Below are 19,371 nucleotides of genomic sequence, written 5' to 3' on the forward strand. Positions count from 1 at the left end.
TTGGGCCTGGGTCTGGGTGTCGCCCCGGCTGCAGGGATGCACCCAGCCCCATATTGCTGACTCTTTCCCATCCCGAGGCCACCTGGAGGTGTTGGGGCCTGCAGGGCACTGCTCAGAAGCGACCGAGTCTGAACCAGGCAGGAACAGATGGCACAGTCATCAGGCAAATCAACTGTAACTGGACAAGCAGCAGAGGCTTGCAGATGTGGCTGCTGCTATTTCTAAAGATGGCGGAAGCATCCAAAGACACCCCTGCTACACCCCTGGCTCCTGGCTCCGGGCCCTCCTCTGGCTCCCTCGCCTCTGTGAAGGTAAACAGGTGCTGTGCTGGCAGCTGGTGTCCAAATGGAGTGGTTCTGGGAGCAAGGGGCCCGATGCATAACCTGGGGCAGAACCCAGGGATGGTCCAGGCTCACTGGGTCACCTGACTTAGTGTCAGAGCCATTCAAACCAGAGTGACTCCATCTGGAACAGGGGCCGGGTAAGATAAGGCTGAGACCTACTGGGCTGCATTCCCAGATGGTTAAGGCATTCTAAGTCACGAGGTGAGCGAGGTCAGCAGAGGACACAGGCCACAGGGACCCTGCTGATGAAACAGGATGCAGTAGAGAAGCCGGCTAAATCCCACCAAAACCATGATGGCAACGAGTGACTTCTGGTCATCCGTACAGCTGATTATATGCCAATTATCATGCATTAGCTGCTAAAAGACACTCCCTGCAGCGCCGTGAGTCTACAGATGCCAAGGCCACATCAGGAAGTTACCCTATGTGGTCTAAAAAGGGTGGGACCCTCAGTTCCTGGAACGGCCCACCCTTCCCCCTGACAAAAACTCATCAACAATCTACCTCTCAAGCAGCGTATAATCCGGAAATGACCATAAACCTGCCGAGGAAGAGCCTGCGCTGCCGCTCTGCCTGTCATTTCCCTACGTCTCCCGCGCACTTCCTTTTGCTCCCTCTGTGGACTCACCCGGATTCTTTCCTGGGGTCTGGACTGAGACTGCTTTCCAGCAACCTTAGGAGCAATTTGGCAACAAACTGTCGGCGTGCCGCTCTGCCTGGGTTGGGGCCTGGGCGTGTTTATGTGACTTCCCTGACCACTGGCTGAATACCTGCTATGTGCCATCCCTGCCTGGGGTTCATGCATTGATGCTGACTAGAGAGACCTCCTGGGTGAGTCAGTGTCAGGCCATTGCACGAGGGAGGGACACGGGGCCAAGAGGGACTGTCGGTCACACACCCAGCGGGCAGCAGGCCTCACCCAGGTCTCTCTGGCTGCTGTCTCCCAATCTCTCCACCCAGGGCCCACCTGAGCCCCAGCCTGCACCCTCACTCTCCCCGCCCAGGGCCCACCTGAGCCCCAGCCTGCACCCTCACCGTCCACACATCCCCCAGCATGTTCACATGCCCGGTGGTCACCCAGCTTCTGAGCAAGGGCCAGGCAGGGCTGGTTCCCTGCAGCGCAAGCAGGCCTAGCGCCTGCGGCCACGGTGCTCTACCTTCAGGGGCCCCAGAAATGGTTCCATTTTAGTTTCCTTTAAAATCAGGAAAGAAGTGAAAAGGGGTGATAAGTACAGCATTATGAATACAACCTGGATAATACTCATCTTTATCCCACCCTAGATGCAAAATACAACTGTAAGTATTATTCTACGGAGGAAGGGGTGACCCTTGAAGGCAAAGGGCTGCAGACCTCCCGAAAGGCCAAAGACCACAGTGGTCCACGGCAGGCCTCAGGCCAGACCCCCACAGGGAGGTGGACCCAAGCCTGCCTGGGAGACGAGCAACCTGGCCACTCCCAAAAGTCCCCCAGGGAGACCCAGAGAGGAAAGGGGGCTGTTCATGATCAGCCAGGCTCCTCTGAGGCCGACATACCGGGGCCAACGTCACCTGCAGTTCTATGCCTTCACAGGTACGGGACAAAAGGACTTGGCACCTAACCCTCTGCTCACCCTAGACAAATCTGATTGTTTCTTCTGCCCTAGAATTCACGCAAAAATGCAGGTTCACCGGGCCAGACTAAGGCGTAAGTGACTATTCCTCTGCCCTCCCTCACACAGAGACAGCCAAGAAGAAGGAGAGGGACTCCCACGAGGGCGCCCTGAGGAATCACTACAGAGCTGCTGACATGCGCACACCAAGTACACAGCGCCTTCTCTCACCAGGGCCAGGCTCCTCCCGGGGAGGGTCCCCTGACCGGGAAGCACAGACCCCGATTCAGTCCAAGCGACGCTGCCCTAGACTTTTCTCAAATCACCTCAGAGGGGGTACCAGCTGGCTTCCTGCCCTCCCTTGGGGCCAGGCCCTGGTGAGAGGGGGTACCAGCTGGCTTCCTGCCCTCCCTCGGGGCCTGGCCCTGGTGAGAGGAGGTACCAGCTGGCTTCCTGCCCTCCCTCGTGGCCTAGCCCTGGCACCTGGAGCTGTGTGTCCTCTGGTATGTGGCTCATTGCCTCGTGCCCTAATTGCCTAATCAGCAAAACGAGGCAGCGGAGAACCTCAGGCAGCGGTTTCAGGGGTTAAACAAGACTACAGCTCTCAAGGGCCCGGGTAAACCAACTTCCTGCATTCGCAGGCCCTGCCACCATCCCACATCCAGGGGAAAACACAGCAGGTGAAGGCAGCATGGCTGGCACTCCCTCGGTCCGGAGCTGCCAGCACTGACTTGCGATTCATCCTCCAGTACGCTCTGAAGGCAGGACCAGGGCTCAGGACCAGGGCCACCATCCCATCTGCCCCCCATCCCCCACCCCCACCCCCGACTCCCACCCAGCTCCCACCCAGCACCCGCAGGGAGGTCAGAGTTCTGAGCTGACAGGAAGCTATGCTGTACAGCTGCCATTGCAGGCTTGGACTCTGGAGTCAGACTCCTGGGGTTGAATGGGATTCTGCCCATGACTCCCTGAGACCCCTGGGCAGGTCACTCAGTCACCTGCCTGTGCCTTGGCTCCCCCAGACATGGCGAAGGTCAGGTGAAACGTGCGTCATCTCATGGAGGTTGAGATGTCTCTCTGATGCCCTCCGAGGACAGCACCCAGCACAGGCCACCTGTCCCAGGTGTTGCTGCTGCTCTCATTATTTTCTTTTGCTTCTTTGTTTTGACACGACTTTCTCTAAGTGCCAAAGACATTACTTAACTCCTATATCTGAAATCTGCCTGCTCTCAGGTTCTTAGGTTTACAAAAAGGGCTGTCTTGACAGGCAAATTCTTGAAAATGTCTGTTCTATGATTAGTTAAATCCTGAGGCACATCTTTGCTAAATCCCAAAACTAGCCCAGGGTACTACATCACTCCATACAGCATGACCCAGAAAAAAGACACCTCCCCGCTGCCAGCAAAACCTCCTGGCCCTTCATTATTTAAAGAACAGGGCCTAGAAGTGTCCATGGCACTGGAGTTGCGTATCTGGGAACCATGAAAGGAAAATAAATCTCAGGACCCACAATCACTAAGCCGAAGGGAAATAAGCTGGGAACTGACTTGGAAAACGTGCCCTCCACTGTTTTTCTAAGAAAGATGGCTTCAAAGATGAAAAGCTATATACCTCCCTCACAATTTCCCACAGAGAGATTCCTTGTGGGCCTCAGGATCTTTACCCTGAGACAGTTCTGTAGAATTTCACCCAGGCAATGTAAATTCATCATTCATCTTCACAGGTGCGGGACAAAAGAGCTCAGCTTCTAACCCTCTGCTCGCCAAAGACAAATGCGTATTTGATTGTTTCTTCTGGCCTATGATTTATGCAAAAATGCAGATTCACTGAGCCAGACTAAGGCATAAGTGACTATTCCTCTGCCCTCCTCTCACATGGAAATCGTGTATTCAGCAGAAGGCTCATCAGAGACTCAAAAGAATGCAACCCTGTGTCTCTCATCTACCTATTGAAATCATCACTGCAAAATTATAACTGAGACAGTGAAAGAGACCTGACCCAACTCCGTGGTGCTTCTAAACTCCAGGCTGTCCTTGCTCATTCCTGGGTGTAGGCTGAGGGAACTCTGCGAGAAGCTTAGTCTATACTTTATCTTTGAAACAAAGAAGAAGCAGCCTTTTCCCAAAACAAGCCTCCTTCCCAGCATGGAATAAGACTGCCTTGGCAGCACTGACAAATCGTCCACAAGACTAGAAATTATTGTTTAAGAGTCATCCAGCTAGAGGCTGCAAGATTCTGACCCTCTCCAAATTGCTCCTGGAGATTCCATCGCTATTGTAAAACCTAAGCTCAGTGCTTGAGATATCGTGCAGACCCTGCACTCCATGAATAAACTGGCTCATCTGGTCTTGTGGCCCCCACCCAGAAACTGACTCAGTGCAAGAGGACAGCTTCGACTCCCCATGATTTCATCTCCAACCCAATCAATCAGCACTCCCAACTCACTAACCCCTAGCCACCAAATCATCTTTCGAAACTCTGATCTCCAAATTCTCAGGGAGACTGACTTAAGTAGTAATGAAACTCTGGTTCCCTGAACAGCCAGCTCTGCATGAATTACTCTTTCTCTATTGCAATACCCCTGTCTTGATACATAGGCTGTATCTAGGCAACAGGCAAGGTGAACCCACCGGGAGATTACACCATGACTCAGAAGCCCCCACTTCAAGTTGTCCTGCCTTTCCAAACCAAACCAATGTACACCTTACACACATTGATGGATGGCTCATGTCTCCCTAAAGTGCATAAAATCGAGCTGTACCCAGACTGCCCTGATTATAAGTCATCAAGACCCCCCCCCCCAAGGCTGTGTCACAGGTGCATCCTTAACCTTTGCAATGTCCTCAATTGACTGAGACCCGTCTCAGACACCTTTGGGTCACTGTGTGCTCAGGGATTTTATGTGACATGTTCTGGGGTGTACCCTATCTAGGTATTCTCTATTATGTCTGGCTGGGCATGGAAGCAGGCTGTTCTGTCCAGTGGAATGTTCCATCTACAGAAAGTCACCAATATGCCCCATTCTCCAGGGCCACGGACACCTCGACATGAACCCCCCACTGCACACCACAGATGGTTCCTGGATGGGTAGGCAGGTAGGAGTTGACATCCATGGTTTCTTGGTCAATAGCTCCAGGTTGGGATCAGTTTCCCAAGGTGCTGAGCCCTGCAAAAGCCAAGACTTCCTAGGGGACGCCCTGCTGAAAATACTCTCTTCCCCAGGAGCTGGCCTCACAGGCTCCCTGAACAATGCTTCTCAGAACTCAGGGGCATGAGAAACACCTGGAAGGGTGATTACAACCGACCTTGGAGCCCCTCTGCAAATTTGGATTAGGAAGGCTGGGCCTGAGAAGTGGCATTGCTCACGAGTTCCCAGGTGCTGCCACTGCCCTGGGGCACCCACTCAGAGAACCACTTGTCCAGAAGTGAGAAAAGCCGTTCCTTCCAAGAACCTACCATCCAACTCAAGAGCCGTGGGGTGGGGGGGCGACCCAGCCTCTCATCCAACCCAGGGGGAACTGCAAGGGGTGGTCTGTGACAGAGAGGAGCACAGGCAGCCTCCCTGGCCCGCGGGAAGGAGCTTGCTGTCCACACAGTGCAGAGGCAGAACGAAGGGTGTAACACTCAGGTGCATGGCTTGAATTCTGATGACCAGGAACCGAATTAACCAAATTCAGGGTTACCTGCTAGGCTCCCTCAACAACTCTGGCCCCACGTAGAATCGACCCGCAATGTGTCTCCCCTGTGGTCATCTGAAGCCCCAGGACTGCTACCCCAGCCTGAGAGTTACAGCCCTGGCAGGACGGGGACTGCCATGTGCCTGGGCCTGCGTGGCACCTCAGAGAACAACGCGCTGCATTCTGATGCGCGGAGGAAGGGAGTCCCTGCTCACGGAGCTCCTGGAAGCAGCTCCTTTGGCTCCCCCAGGCTGAGCAGCCCCAACCACCCCCCACCTGCGTCAGAAGCTGCAGTTCAGGAAGCAGAGGCAGGTCAGAGCAGGCCCAGGACTCATGGCCGTGTCCACTCACGGGAAAAGCATCGCCAAGCACGCCGGGCGGGGAAGACGCTATTCTCTAGAATACCTGCATGCTGTCCAGGGTGTTCTGCGCGAAGAGCAAAGCAAGACACAGTTACACAAAGACGCCGTAAACCAAAGACAGCACCACTCCCAGCACATCTGAGTCGCCTGCTCCGTTTTTCAAAGCAAAGCACGCTGCGTTGCGACCGCCACCGCATTTGAGAACATGCACCAGCAGCAGCAGGGGTGACACCGTGGTGGGGCGGCCCCTCAGAGGCAGACTGAAGCCACACAGGGTCACGTCAGTGGGCTCCAGGGCAACTGGAGAAAGGAAAGTACCTTCCCTGCCAGGAGACAATGCAAATGCAAGTGCGGTGGGTAACTCGGGCCAGGGAAAGGGAACGATTTTCCAGGGGGATGAATGGCCATCGGGAGGCCGGTTTCTATTCTCTCAGGTTATACACTTTCCTATGTGCCGTTCTTCACACTCCTCCCTCCAGACAGTCATTAATAAAGGAGGCTTTCAAAAAATCCATCTTAATGTATACGATGATAATGATGAAACCTTTTCCTGCGGGAGGAATAGACTTTAAAAGGCAACGTAAGAGTTGCACACAGCCGGCTTTAACTGGCTGCTGCCTCCCCGGAGACAAGGGACAAGGTCATTCTAAAGAGGGAGACTGCATCCAATGCTGGGAAACCAAGGCCTCTCCTCAGGGAACATAGCCGGGAGGAGGCCACCCTGGGGCAGATCCACTCCCATGCAACCCTCTCCTTACGGGGTGGGGAACGGCATGATCCTTGACTTCAGCAGGTGGGGGCCCCAGCTCGCTGTAGCCCGTCCACTGTGTGTGACAGATGCAGACAGCAGAGGCCTCAGGGGGACCCCACAGCCCTCCCACTCTGCCTGCCTACTCACTCCCAAGGAAGCTGGCACTGGACCAGGAGCCAGGGACAGGAGTGGTCACTCCCGGCACACCACTCATGCAGCTGGGACATAGCAGGTGTCCTTCCCAAGCCCCCAGCGGGACACATCTCTGGGAGGCAGGAGGCCAGTCACACCATGTTTGCAGGGACCACACACGGGAAAGTGTCTCGGATGGCGCTGGGGACTCTGATTGCCCACGCCCTCCTTTCTCTGATCCTACAAATGCCTCCCCAGGATGAGCTTTGCACCTTAAAAAGATACCCCAAGGCAGCTCATCAGAGGTCAGGATGGCCTCCGGAGGGTTCCCCCGCCTTTCCTCCCGGGGAAATCAATTCGCAAGTAGGGGAGTGAGCCACGCTGCCTCGCTTTCCACCCAAGAGGAGCCAGCAGAGGATAGCAAACCACGTCTGAGACACACCATTCCGAGTCTGCATGTGTGGCCAAGGGAAAGCTGCTTAACCTCTCCGTGCCTCAGTTTCCCTGTAAGAACGGACATCGTCCTGGCACCTGTTGTACTGGCGGCTTCTGAGGACAACACCCAGCATGCAAACTTAATAAACGTTATCTGTTATTTCCAGCAGGTATGAGTGCAACTCTCCGCAGCGTCCCCACCCCCGGGCAGAAAGCAGGGTGCGCTCCTTACCTCTAGCAGCCGCACGGCGCCCTCATGCTCCTTCTTGGCCTCAACCTGAGCCTTTTTATGATGGAGAGAGAGAAAAGGGTAAGTGTTCAAAAGGGAAAGAAGACAATGAGGTCCATGTCTGAACCATTTATTTTTATTCCTCTAATAGGCCCCTACATTCATTCTTTATTTTAACTTTTATTTGAGTTTTAGCAATACATGTGCAGGTTTGCTATACGGATACACTGCATGTCCAGGGGGTTTGATGTACAGATTACTGCTTCACCTGGGTGACAAGCTTAGGACTCAATAGGTAGGTTTTCTATCCTCACTGTCCTCCCACCCTCCGCCCTCAATCAGGCCCTGGTGTCTGCTATTCAGTTCCCACTTATAAAGGAAGACATGCAGTGTTTGGTTTTCTGTTCCCACATTCATTCACTTAGGACAATGGCTTCCCGCTCCATCCAGGTTGATGCAAAAGACAGGACCTCATTCTTTTTCATGGCCATTAGTATTTCATGGAACTTACTACATTTTCTTTATCCAGTCTATTGTTGATGGGCATTTAGATTGAGTGAACAGCATAAGCCCCTTAATTGTCAGGGTCTAAAGGAGTTCTCACTTGTCCCCTTGGCTAGATGGAATGGATTTGGGTTGGGTTTCATGCTTTTTATAAAAACTCAAAGTGATTCCTAATCTGGCAGGGAGTGGGCGACTCCTGGGACTTGGCTGGGGACCAAGGGTAGGTGGCGCTGATTCCATTCCCGAGAAAGGGTCACGCACGGAAGGCCTAGAGCACAGCAGTGTCCCTCCAATGCTTCCGACAGTACCTTCATCTGCCCATATGTCCCTAACTAAAACTTAATCCTGCAGACTTGACCCCCGATCAGCTCCAGGTTCCCTGAGACGTCACCAGGCCCTGGAGGGGGGTCTGGGGCAGGGTCCTGAGCATGAAACAGAGTCTGGCACCTTCAGCTTGTGGCAGGGACCCCCTCCTCCCCAAAGCACCGGTGGCAAAAACATCTGGGCCCCTGAAGAAGGAGGAACTTCACACGTTTCACTCCAGAAATGTCTCAGGAAGCTGCTGCCTGGGCAAAGGGCAGATTCAGGCGCAGCTGAAATGGAACTCTGTGGCTTCTTGTCCTCACAGCTGAAAGTCCTAGCATCATGATGACAGTAAGAGCTTGTCGTGTTTGCTGCCTGACTTCGATGCCCTCCTCTCCTGGGAAGGGCCTGTGAACTGGCTGGGGTCTGTCCCCCGGCTGTGCTAAGCATGGTTCTGGACCCTCAGCAATTGGTGAACTGGGTGGCATGGGGCCTAAGGAGAATGCTGGGAGAGAGGGAGCACCCTTTCCACTGGACTTCGGCTTGGGAGGATGTGACGCTGGAGATGCTACAGCCACTTTGCCACCAGGAGGGTCAGGGCTGGAGTGGCCGGGGCCTCCGCAGGGAAACCAAGGCTAACACTGACCCCCCAGGAGGGCAAAGAGCAGCCTGGTCCTGACAATATGGGGAGGCCTTGGATTCTGCTGGGTCTGAGGCTGGCAGGTTTAAGCCCTGGGTGCAGCTGTATCTGAAGCCACATTTTCAGTGACAGGTGCAAACAGAATCTCCTGTCTGCGTTTTCTGTCACTTGAAACCAAGAGTGTTAATGAACGTCATCATCAAGTGTGAAAGCACGGAACAATTCCTAAAGTGTGGGACACTGGAGGCCAGTTTCCGGAGGTTGTAACGAGACAGAGAAGGAAAGATGAACCAGGCTCCACCTGCCCCACAGTGCACACTGTGCACCCCTCACACTGGCGTCACTCCCCCAAACATTCCCCGTGGAGCGGGAAAACAGGGATTTTTAAGAAGCATTATTTTCTGACACGGGAGTTCACCTACCTCTTAAAGCATAGCGCACAATAAAGAATGCATATGCTACACTGCAACTTACATTTAGAGTCCTCAGTTTCCAGAGAAATATCTTCTCTAGCCGCCTAGAGAATAATTAGTGATGGACGATGCCACAGCATGAACAAGCAAGTGAACATTCTCTCAACAGCTCTGACTTCTCTCTCACAAGCCTCCTGGGGCTGGAGAGAGAGAGACGAGCTCGGCTTCCCCAGCCGAGGGGAAATCTGCCATTCCCCCCGCTAAAAACGAAAAGCTGTCTGAGTTTCTGTGTTCATTCATTCACGTGCATTCCATTCTCACGTTTCCAGTGAGAGTTTTAAGAGCTGGGCAAGTGACTGGAACACAGATTGATCACACCACTCTCGAATTCAGCCCGACCGCCGAATGCTGAAAGCTATTCCTTTCAAAGCAAAACCCAGCAAGAGCAACAATAAATAACCAAATAGAAAAAGACACAAATAAGCGGGAACATACAGGGATTATATAAATGACACCACCACTGAGTCAGTTGAGTCAAAGAGAGTTTTCAACTGGCAGGATTAAAAACACAACAAGAGAATTCTCCAGCAGGCTGTGAAAACTCAGCCAAGCTGGCAGTACAACTTGGTTTCCAGCTTCAGATGAAAACCAGTGCATTTTTGCAGGCTACTAGCAAGCTGGGCCATTTGGACGATCAGAATAGATTGTTAAAATTGGCAGCACTGAATTCTTACAAAATCGAAGCAACAGCTTAAGCGAGGCTCATTTCGGGGCCAACAAGGGCAAAGCGTGACCTTTACAGAGAGTGGTCCTGCAGAACGGGGACACTGGAGCTCCCGACGCCGGAGGACGGGCCTGAGGAACAGGCCTGTTACCCAGAGGATCGGCCATCCGGGAGGGCAGCGGGCCTGCAGCAGTGTCCGGGGAGACAGGCTCACAGAAGGGAGGGCAGGCTCCCTGTGGCCGAAGAGCTGGGCATCTGGCTGGGGTGGACGGGGCACAGAGCAATAAGCCATCCAGGCTCCTGGGCACTGTGACTGGACGACAGGCATTGGCTCGGAAGGGGCAGAGCAAGGGCCTCCGTGGGTGTTAGGGAATATTTAGCTCTGCAGAAACATCAATGAGACCCATGGAGCTATGCCAAGGGCTACCAAGGGCCCTCAAATCAGGAGTTCCGCAGAGCTGAGGGTTGAGGGACGGTTTCTAATACTACAGGGACACACAGGACTGAGGCACACACCACCTGAAATGAACACAATGGGTCAGCTACGACCCGCCCTGGCCATCCACACACAACTGAGGCCGAACACCCAGGGGCAGCGTGGCAAATTCAGCCACAGCATTAACTATGCATTGGGCAGTGAGCGCAGCTCCTCCTAGTATCACACATTTCAGGGACAGCCCTCAAACTGAAAGCAATCATCCTACAAGAGGAAGTTTAGATCCAATAAAGTCGGCCAGGTCTGCAGGTGAGTCATAAACACGGAAAAGCCCTTTAGCTCACACCACTGGATTATCACAACTGCTGCTTGTCGTAAGACAAGGACGTAACCTACACATGAAACAGAGTCTGAAGCATCGGAGCGCGGCCGGACTCCAGGTTGACCGTTCACCTGAGAGGAAGCCTTGGGGTTTCGGAATCAGGTCTCAAGTGTCCCATGTTAGTTAGCCTCAGCTTCCTTATCTGTAACTCAGAGAAAGCAACGGAGCCTCTGCCCCGCAGGATACATGAGAGCTGACTGTTCATTTATTCACTCCACAGGTATTTGTTGAGTGTCGGTGAGAATGTATCATCAGTCATCTCATTCATGGTATCTTCACCCTACTGCCCCGACTGACGGAAACTTGCCACATCTCTCAAGCACCTCTGTCCACGCCGGATTTTCAGGGGAGCTCCCAGGTGTCAGGTGACGTCCGAGGAGTGCAATGAGCCTCTCACGGAGCTAAAACACCAAGAGGTGGAGGTGAGCAGTGGGCGAGCAGCCACATGAGTAGCGGGCATGTTCTGCGTCAGCAGACGGGTCGACCTGCCCTGCGTCTGGGCATGGAGTGGCGTGTGGTCTGAGGGAGACTCAATGAGAAAAATGAACTGGTCCTGCCACAACCTGGGGAGCAGGCATTGTCGATGAGGCCCGGAGAGGGGACTGGCTTTGGCACAGTCCAGGGAGAGGAGGAAGCAGCTGCAGAGCAGGGCACGTGTGGAGCGTGGGGCACAGGTGGGCGCAGCTTGAGAGGCCACACCCACACTCCAGTCCCAGCCTGGACACGCCGCACCAGCGGATTTGTGCCCAGTGTCACTTCCACCATCGCCATGACCACTCACAGCCTGCTCTCAAGCCCACTGCGTGTTGCTGACACAAGGCGCTCCATAATCGTCTGCTGAGTGAATGGAGGCAGGGATGTGTGAATGAGCTCTTGCTCCTGATCTCCAGGAAGCAAAGTCTCCCAGGAGAGCCTGTGGTTGCCAGCAGACGGCATGGGTCCTGGCTTGGCTGCCTTTTGCTTTTTTAAACCATGCCTCTCCCCAGCTACCAGAGACAGGGCTGCAGCGTGAGCTCATCATCCCTGGATTCCGGGAGGAGAGCCCTGGGCAGCTGATCACCCATTTGTTCATTCACCCACTGATTTATTTCTCTGATTTAACAAATGTTTTCCATGCCTAGGTCCCAGTCTTGCATGTTCTTCACATGTACCCCAAAACCTAAAATGCAATAAAAAAAAATGCTTTCCTTTTCACACGATCTCACATGCTTCTTCCGACTGCCACGCCGGGCAGGAGAACAGGTAGGGCTGCCTGGGAGAGAGGTGCCCTTGGACAAGGTGCTGGGAGGCGGGCCCTGATAGGAGACTCGTGAATACCCAGCACTTTCTGAAGGGTGGTCAGGTCTAGAGGTGAGGCTTCAGCGTGTGGCACAATCCACCTGTATTTCAGGAAAAATACACTCCTGCCTCACATTGCACGGCAAGAAAAACTACATGACGGCTGAGGAAGCAGAGGGTCAGAGCAGAAACAGGCAGAGAGGAGACCCCCAGACAGCAGGGAGGGGCACTTCCAGGACCCAGACCGAAGGAAGAGGCCAGGGGCTCCAGGCAGGAGTCTCCGAGGGGAAAATGGAATTAGAAGTCCCCTGGAGGACTGAGACTCTGAGAGGAATGACAGCTCCAGCCGGGAACGGGAAACAAAGGACGATGGGTGTGCAGAGAAGCAAAGGGAGAGGCAGCTAACTCCAGGGAAAGGAAGAGCTGTACAGAAACGGGAAGTGCTGCCGGGTACAGGGCTCAAGGACGTCAGCAGAAGGGCAGGTGTCTCTGCGGACAGAGGGGAGCTCCACTGGGGACACGGCGTCTGACTTGCAGCGGTGTCGAGCAGAGGGTGGGTCAGATGCGTCGTCTGACTTGCAGATCTGAATCTGGGAGTCGCCACCTGCGTGCTGAAAGTCACGCATCTACACGAGGTCAAGACGGTGAGTGTGGACCGAGAAGTGATGTGGCTTGAGGACTGAGTCTTGGGGTCACCTGCAACGTGCAGGGGGGCTGGTGTGGAAAAGTGGAAAAGGAAACCAGGAGAGGGTGGTGTCCTTGGAGGTCATAAGCTCAAACTGGGCCCCTGGGTTTAAGAAAATGACAGAGAACTACCCACTGGCCCGTAAGTCCTCACATGAGTGACATTAACAATAGCCACTTGTGGAGTACGGGGTCCTCTGAGAACAGGTTCAAATAGAGCTGGGGTTGCAGAAAGAGGGAACAGGGAGCTCCTTTGAGATGGCTCCACAGACTCTCATCAGAATCAGCTTTGCGCCTTGGATGGTTCAAAGACGATTGGTAACTTTTATCTTGGTAGGGGGATGAGGGCCAGTCTTCAGCTGATCTGTGCCTCATGGTGGAGACAAGCACTCCAGCTCTGTGCCTCAGACCCAGATTCAAGCCCTCACCCCTCCCTGGCTGCACCCAGCCACCCCGCCTTCCTCCTCTTCCCTGGGTGTGCTAGGCTGGTTCCCAAGGGGGCCCCTGTGCGTGCTACTCCGTAACCCCCACATATCCCACCCTGGCTCTCACGTGGGGGGTATCATCTGCTCCTTGAAATGTCACCTGTATCTGAGGTCATGGCCCCATCAATCTGTCACTTCACTCCCCGCCTTCATCGGGGCTTACGTGCTTTTTCATTTACTTGTTCATCTGCTTTCTTCAGCCTGGGAGGCCAGCACCCTGTCCCACTCGCTGCCGGGTTCCCACTTCTGGAGCAGCAGCTGAGTGGCTGCTTAGAGGGGCCGACGGCTGACATGTGGTGAATGACGGCATGAGGAAGCCGGTCACGAGTGCGGCGTGGCGGGACCCACGGGGGAAACTGATCACAAAGATCCACTCTGGAAAGCAGCCCCGGATCTCCTGCCACCCAAGAGTCGGCCTTCCTCTTCTCATGTTTGAAAACTAAATCAAAGCCTCTAGAAATTACAAAATAGACCCTTGCATGTTTCATCCAGTTTCTCTCCCTCTGCCCCCAACCTACTGATGAAGCATCAGTGTGTCCAAAATAGAGACCACAGTGAATATGGGGGGGATGAAGGGCGCCAAGGAAACTGGACGGTTCACAGAAGAGACGGTGGGCCTGAGCGCAGAGCCGGCTCCAGGTGGTAAATGCTTGGTAAACCTAACTGCAGGCTCCTAGAGAATGTTCTGTTGAGAAAAGACATCCTGTCCCATTCCTGGATAGTCTCTGCGTTTCTACAGACTTATTATCTGTCTCAGACGGTCCCAGCCTGGGGACGTGGCTTCTGGAGTGGTGATGAATGACACAGGTACCATCAGGCGTCACCCAGCCGCGGGCAAGGTCCTTGAGGCATGGCAGGAGAGGATAAAAGAGTAATATTCCTGCCCGTGTCCCAGCAATATCCCTTGCGGATAACATCTAATGAAATATTGCTTCTCTAGGTGCCTGCCAACTTATTATGATGGGTAATGAGGGCTGTGAAGGTCCCATCAGCGCAGGCTTAATGAAATCTATCCTTAATACAATCTCGTGCTAAATGATTAGAAAAACGGCATCAGAACTTATCTACCTGTTTCAATAAGCTCCACTAATAAACTCTGGAGGAGAAACGCTGCTCCGACAGATTCCTATCGCCACCCAGGCTGGGTGAATGACTGTGAGTCCTTTATTTTGAGATCCAAGACATGGAGAAGCAGTCCGATGGGTCGAGGGGCCACAGAGGGAAGAGGAGTGGCCCATCCCAGCCGGGCCTGAGCAGGGAGGCTGCAGGCCAGCGAGCTGCACTCCAGCCACAGGGGCAGCTGCCCTGCCAGGAGCAGAAAAGGGCAGGGCTGGGTGCAGACACTGGGCTCTGGAAGGAAATGAAATGAGAACAGTTCACGGGTTCTCACCTTCCTATTTCTTCCTGGGGGAACTCCAAGCCCAGGGGCTCTGGGAGTGCCACCCTCCTGCCCATTTGGCGAGAGACAGCAGGACCGTAGCTGAGGACTGGAGTTGGGGTGAGGGTACCCCTCTCAGCCCCCAGATGCATCACAGATGCCAAGGAGGTAAAAACCCCAAACCCCTTCGTCCTTCCTTCCCTGCTTCCCTGGTGTCTTTCTCCTTCCTGCCCCCCTTCCCTGGTGTTCTCTCCTTCCTGCTCCCCTTCCCTGGTGCTCTCTCCTTCCTGTCCTCCTTCCCTGGTGCTCTCTCCTTCCTGTCCTCCTTCCCTAGTGCTCTCTCCTTCCTGTCCCCCTTCCCTGGTGCTCTCTCCTTCCTGCCCCCCTTCCCTGGTGTTCTCTCCTTCCTGCCCCCCTTCCCTAGTGCTCTCTCCTTCCTGTCCTCCTTCCCTGGTGTTCTCTCCTTCCTGCCCCCCTTCCCTAGTGCTCGCTCCTTCCTGCCCCCCTTCCCTGGTGCTCTCTCCTTCCTTCCCCCTTCCCTAGTGCTCTCTCCTTCCTGTCCTCCTTCCCTGGTGTTCTCTCCTTCCTGCCCCCCTTCCCTGGTGTTCTCTCCTTCCTACCCCCCTTCCCTAGTGCTCGCTCCTTCCTGCCCCCCTTCCCTGGTGCTCTCTCCTTCCTTCCCCCTTCCCTGGTGCTCTCTCCTTCCTGTCCCCCTTCCCTGGTGCTCTCTCCTTCCTGTCCTCCTTCCCTGGTGCTCTCTCCTTCCTGCCCCCCTTCCCTGGTGCTCTCTCCTTCCTGCCCCCCTTCCCTAGTGCTCTCTCCTTCCTGCCCTCCTTCCCTAGTGCTCTCTCCTTCCTGCCCCCTTCCCTGGTGCTCTCTCCTTCCTGCCCCCCTTCCCTGGTGCTCTCTCCTTCCTGTCCTCCTTCCCTGGTGCTCGCTCCTTCCTGCCCCCCTTCCCTGGTGCTCTCTCCTTCCTGCCCCCTTCCCTGGTGCTCTCTCCTTCCTGTCCTCCTTCCCTGGTGCTCTCTCCTTCCTGCCCCCTTCCCTGGTGCTCTCTCCTTCCTTCCCCCTTCCCTGGTGCTCTCTCCTTCCTGTCCTCCTTCCCTAGTGCTCTCTCCTTCCTTCCCCCTTCCCTGGTGCTCTCTCCTTCCTTCCCCCTTCCCTGGTGCTCTCTCCTTCCTGCCCCCCTTCCCTGGTGCTCTCTCCTTCCTTCCCCCTTCCCTGGTGCTCTCTCCTTCCTTCCCCCTTCCCTGGTGCTCTCTCCTTCCTGTCCCCCTTCCCTAGTGCTCTCTCCTTCCTTCCCCCTTCCCTGGTGCTCTCTCCTTCCTTCCCCCTTCCCTGGTGCTCTCTCCTTCCTTCCCCCTTCCCTGGTGCTCTCTCCTTCCTGTCCTCCTTCCCTGGTGCTCTCTCCTTCCTTCCCCCTTCCCTGGTGCTCTCTCCTTCCTGTCCCCCTTCCCTGGTGCTCTCTCCTTCCTGCTCCCCTTCCCTAGTGCTCTCTCCTTCCTTCCCCCTTCCCTGGTGCTCGCTCCTTCCTGCCCCCCTTCCCTGGTGCTCTCTCCTTCCTTCCCCCTTCCCTGGTGCTCTCTCCTTCCTGCCCCCCTTCCCTGGTGCTCTCTCCTTCCTTCCCCCTTCCCTGGTGCTCTCTCCTTCCTGTCCTCCTTCCCTGGTGCTCTATCCTTCCTGTCCCCTTCCCTGGTGCTCTCTCCTTCCTTCCCCCTTCCCTGGTGCTCTCTCCTTCCTTCCCCCTTCCCTGGTGCTCTCTCCTTCCTGTCCTCCTTCCCTAGTGCTCTATCCTTCCTGCCCCCCTTCCCTGGTGCTCTCTCCTTCCTGCCCCCCTTCCCTGGTGCTCTCTCCTTCCTTCCCCCCTTCCCTGGTGCTCTATCCTTCCTGTCCCCTTCCCTGGTGCTCTCTCCTTCCTTCCCCCTTCCCTGGTGCTCTCTCCTTCCTTCCCCCTTCCCTGGTGCTCTCTCCTTCCTGTCCTCCTTCCCTAGTGCTCTATCCTTCCTGCCCCCCTTCCCTGGTGCTCTCTCCTTCCTGTCCTCCTTCCGTGGTGCTCTCTCCTTCCTTCCCCCTTCCCTGGTGCTCGCTCCTTCCTGCCCCCCTTCCCTGGTGCTCGCTCCTTCCTGTCCTCCTTCCCTGGTGCTCTCTCCTTCCTTCCCACTTCCCTGGTGCTCTCTCCTTCCTGTCCTCCTTCCCTAGTGCTCTATCCTTCCTGCCCCCCTTCCCTGGTGCTCTCTCCTTCCTGTCCTCCTTCCGTGGTGCTCTCTCCTTCCTTCCCCCTTCCCTGGTGCTCGCTCCTTCCTGCCCCCCTTCCCTGGTGCTCTCTCCTTCCTGTCCTCCTTCCCTGGTGCTCTCTCCTTCCTTCCCACTTCCCTGGTGCTCTCTCCTTCCTGTCCTCCTTCCCTAGTGCTCTATCCTTCCTGCCCCCCTTCCCTGGTGCTCTCTCCTTCCTGCCCCCCTTCCCTGGTGCTCTCTCCTTCCTTCCCCCCTTCCCTGGTGCTCTATCCTTCCTGTCCCCTTCCCTGGTGCTCTCTCCTTCCTTCCCCCTTCCCTGGTGCTCTCTCCTTCCTTCCCCCTTCCCTGGTGCTCTCTCCTTCCTGTCCTCCTTCCCTAGTGCTCTATCCTTCCTGCCCCCCTTCCCTGGTGCTCTCTCCTTCCTGCCCCCCTTCCCTGGTGCTCTCTCCTTCCTTCCCCCCTTCCCTGGTGCTCTATCCTTCCTGTCCCCTTCCCTGGTGCTCTCTCCTTCCTTCCCCCTTCCCTGGTGCTCTCTCCTTCCTTCCCCCTTCCCTGGTGCTCTCTCCTTCCTGTCCTCCTTCCCTAGTGCTCTATCCTTCCTGCCCCCCTTCCCTGGTGCTCTCTCCTTCCTGTCCTCCTTCCGTGGTGCTCTCTCCTTCCTTCCCCCTTCCCTGGTGCTCGCTCCTTCCTGCCCCCCTTCCCTGGTGCTCGCTCCTTCCTGTCCTCCTTCCCTGGTGCGTCTCTCCTTCCTTCCCCCCTTCCTTGGTGCTCTCTCCTTCCTTCCCCTCTTCCCTGGTGCTCTCTCCTTCCTGCCCCCCTTCCCTGGTGCTCTCTCCTTCCTTCCCCCCTTCCCTGGTGCTCTCTCCTTCCTTCCCCCTTCCCTGGTGCTCTCTCCTTCCTGTCCCCCTTCCCTGGTGCTCTCTCCTTCCTGTCCTCCTTCCCTGGTGCTCTCTCCTTCCTGCCCCCCTTCCCTGGTGCTCTCTCCTTCCTGCCCCCCTTCCCTAGTGCTCTCTCCTTCCTGCCCTCCTTCCCTAGTGCTCTCTCCTTCCTGCCCCCTTCCCTGGTGCTCTCTCCTTCCTGCCCCCCTTCCCTGGTGCTCTCTCCTTCCTGTCCTCCTTCCCTGGTGCTCGCTCCTTCCTGCCCCCCTTCCCTGGTGCTCTCTCCTTCCTGCCCCCTTCCCTGGTGCTCTCTCCTTCCTGTCCCCTTCCCTGGTGCTCTCTCCTTCCTGCCCCCTTCCCTGGTGCTCTCTCCTTCCTTCCCCCTTCCCTGGTGCTCTCTCCTTCCTTCCCCCTTCCCTGGTGCTCTCTCCTTCCTGTCCCCCTTCCCTAGTGCTCTCTCCTTCCTTCCCCCTTCCCTGGTGCTCTCTCCTTCCTTCCCCCTTCCCTGGTGCTCTCTCCTTCCTTCCCCCTTCCCTGGTGCTCTCTCCTTACTGTCCTCCTTCCCTGGTGCTCTCTCCTTCCTTCCCCCTTCCCTGGTGCTCTCTCCTTCCTGTCCCCCTTCCCTGGTGCTCTCTCCTTCCTGCTCCCCTTCCCTAGTGCTCTCTCCTTCCTTCCCCCTTCCCTGGTGCTCGCTCCTTCCTGCCCCCCTTCCCTGGTGCTCTCTCCTTCCTTCCCCCTTCCCTGGTGCTCTCTCCTTCCTGCCCCCCTTCCCTGGTGCTCTCTCCTTCCTTCCCCCTTCCCTGGTGCTCTCTCCTTCCTTCCCCCTTCCCTGGTGCTCTCTCCTTCCTGTCCTCCTTCCCTGGTGCTCTATCCTTCCTGTCCCCTTCCCTGGTGCTCTCTCCTTCCTTCCCCCTTCCCTGGTGCTCTCTCCTTCCTTCCCCCTTCCCTGGTGCTCTCTCCTTCCTGTCCTCCTTCCCTGGTGCTCTCTCCTTCCTTCCCCCTTCCCTGGTGCTCTCTCCTTCCTGTCCTCCTTCCCTAGTGCTCTCTCCTTCCTGTCCTCCTTCCCTGGTGCTCTCTCCTTCCTGCCCCCCTTCCCTGGTGCTCTCTCCTTCCTTCCCCCCTTCCCTGGTGCTCTATCCTTCCTGTCCCCTTCCCTGGTGCTCTCTCCTTCCTTCCCCCTTCCCTGGTGCTCTCTCCTTCCTTCCCCCTTCCCTGGTGCTCTCTCCTTCCTGTCCTCCTTCCCTAGTGCTCTCTCCTTCCTGTCCTCCTTCCCTGGTGCTCTCTCCTTCCTGTCCTCCTTCCCTGGTGCTCTCTCCTTCCTTCCCCCTTCCCTGGTGCTCGCTCCTTCCTGCCCCCCTTCCCTGGTGCTCGCTCCTTCCTGTCCTCCTTCCCTGGTGCGTCTCTCCTTCCTTCCCCCCTTCCTTGGTGCTCTCTCCTTCCTTCCCCTCTTCCCTGGTGCTCTCTCCTTCCTGCTCCCCTTCCCTGGTGCTCTCTCCTTCCTGCCCCCTTCCC

General features: G+C 55.9%; 1 protein-coding gene across 50 annotated transcripts in view; it reads right to left on the reverse strand.

Moving 5' to 3' along the window:
• Positions 1-19,371, reverse strand: part of RIMBP2 (RIMS binding protein 2) — a 352,269-nt gene that overhangs the window by 82,980 nt on the left and 249,918 nt on the right. For 22 of the 50 annotated variants that reach the window (XM_078337752.1, XM_078337734.1, XM_078337759.1 and 19 more), the window contains one exon: positions 7,523-7,573. In XM_078337752.1, coding sequence (XP_078193878.1) covers positions 7,523-7,573 — 51 coding nt within the window. Of the gene's footprint in view, positions 1-5,886; positions 6,037-7,522; positions 7,574-19,371 lie in introns of all 50 variants that reach the window. The other 28 variants (XM_054239125.2, XM_078337728.1, XM_078337754.1 and 25 more) reach the window with 2 other exon arrangements.

This window comes from Callithrix jacchus, chromosome 9 (assembly GCF_049354715.1).
Source record: "Callithrix jacchus isolate 240 chromosome 9, calJac240_pri, whole genome shotgun sequence".
NCBI lineage: Eukaryota > Metazoa > Chordata > Mammalia > Primates > Cebidae > Callithrix > Callithrix jacchus.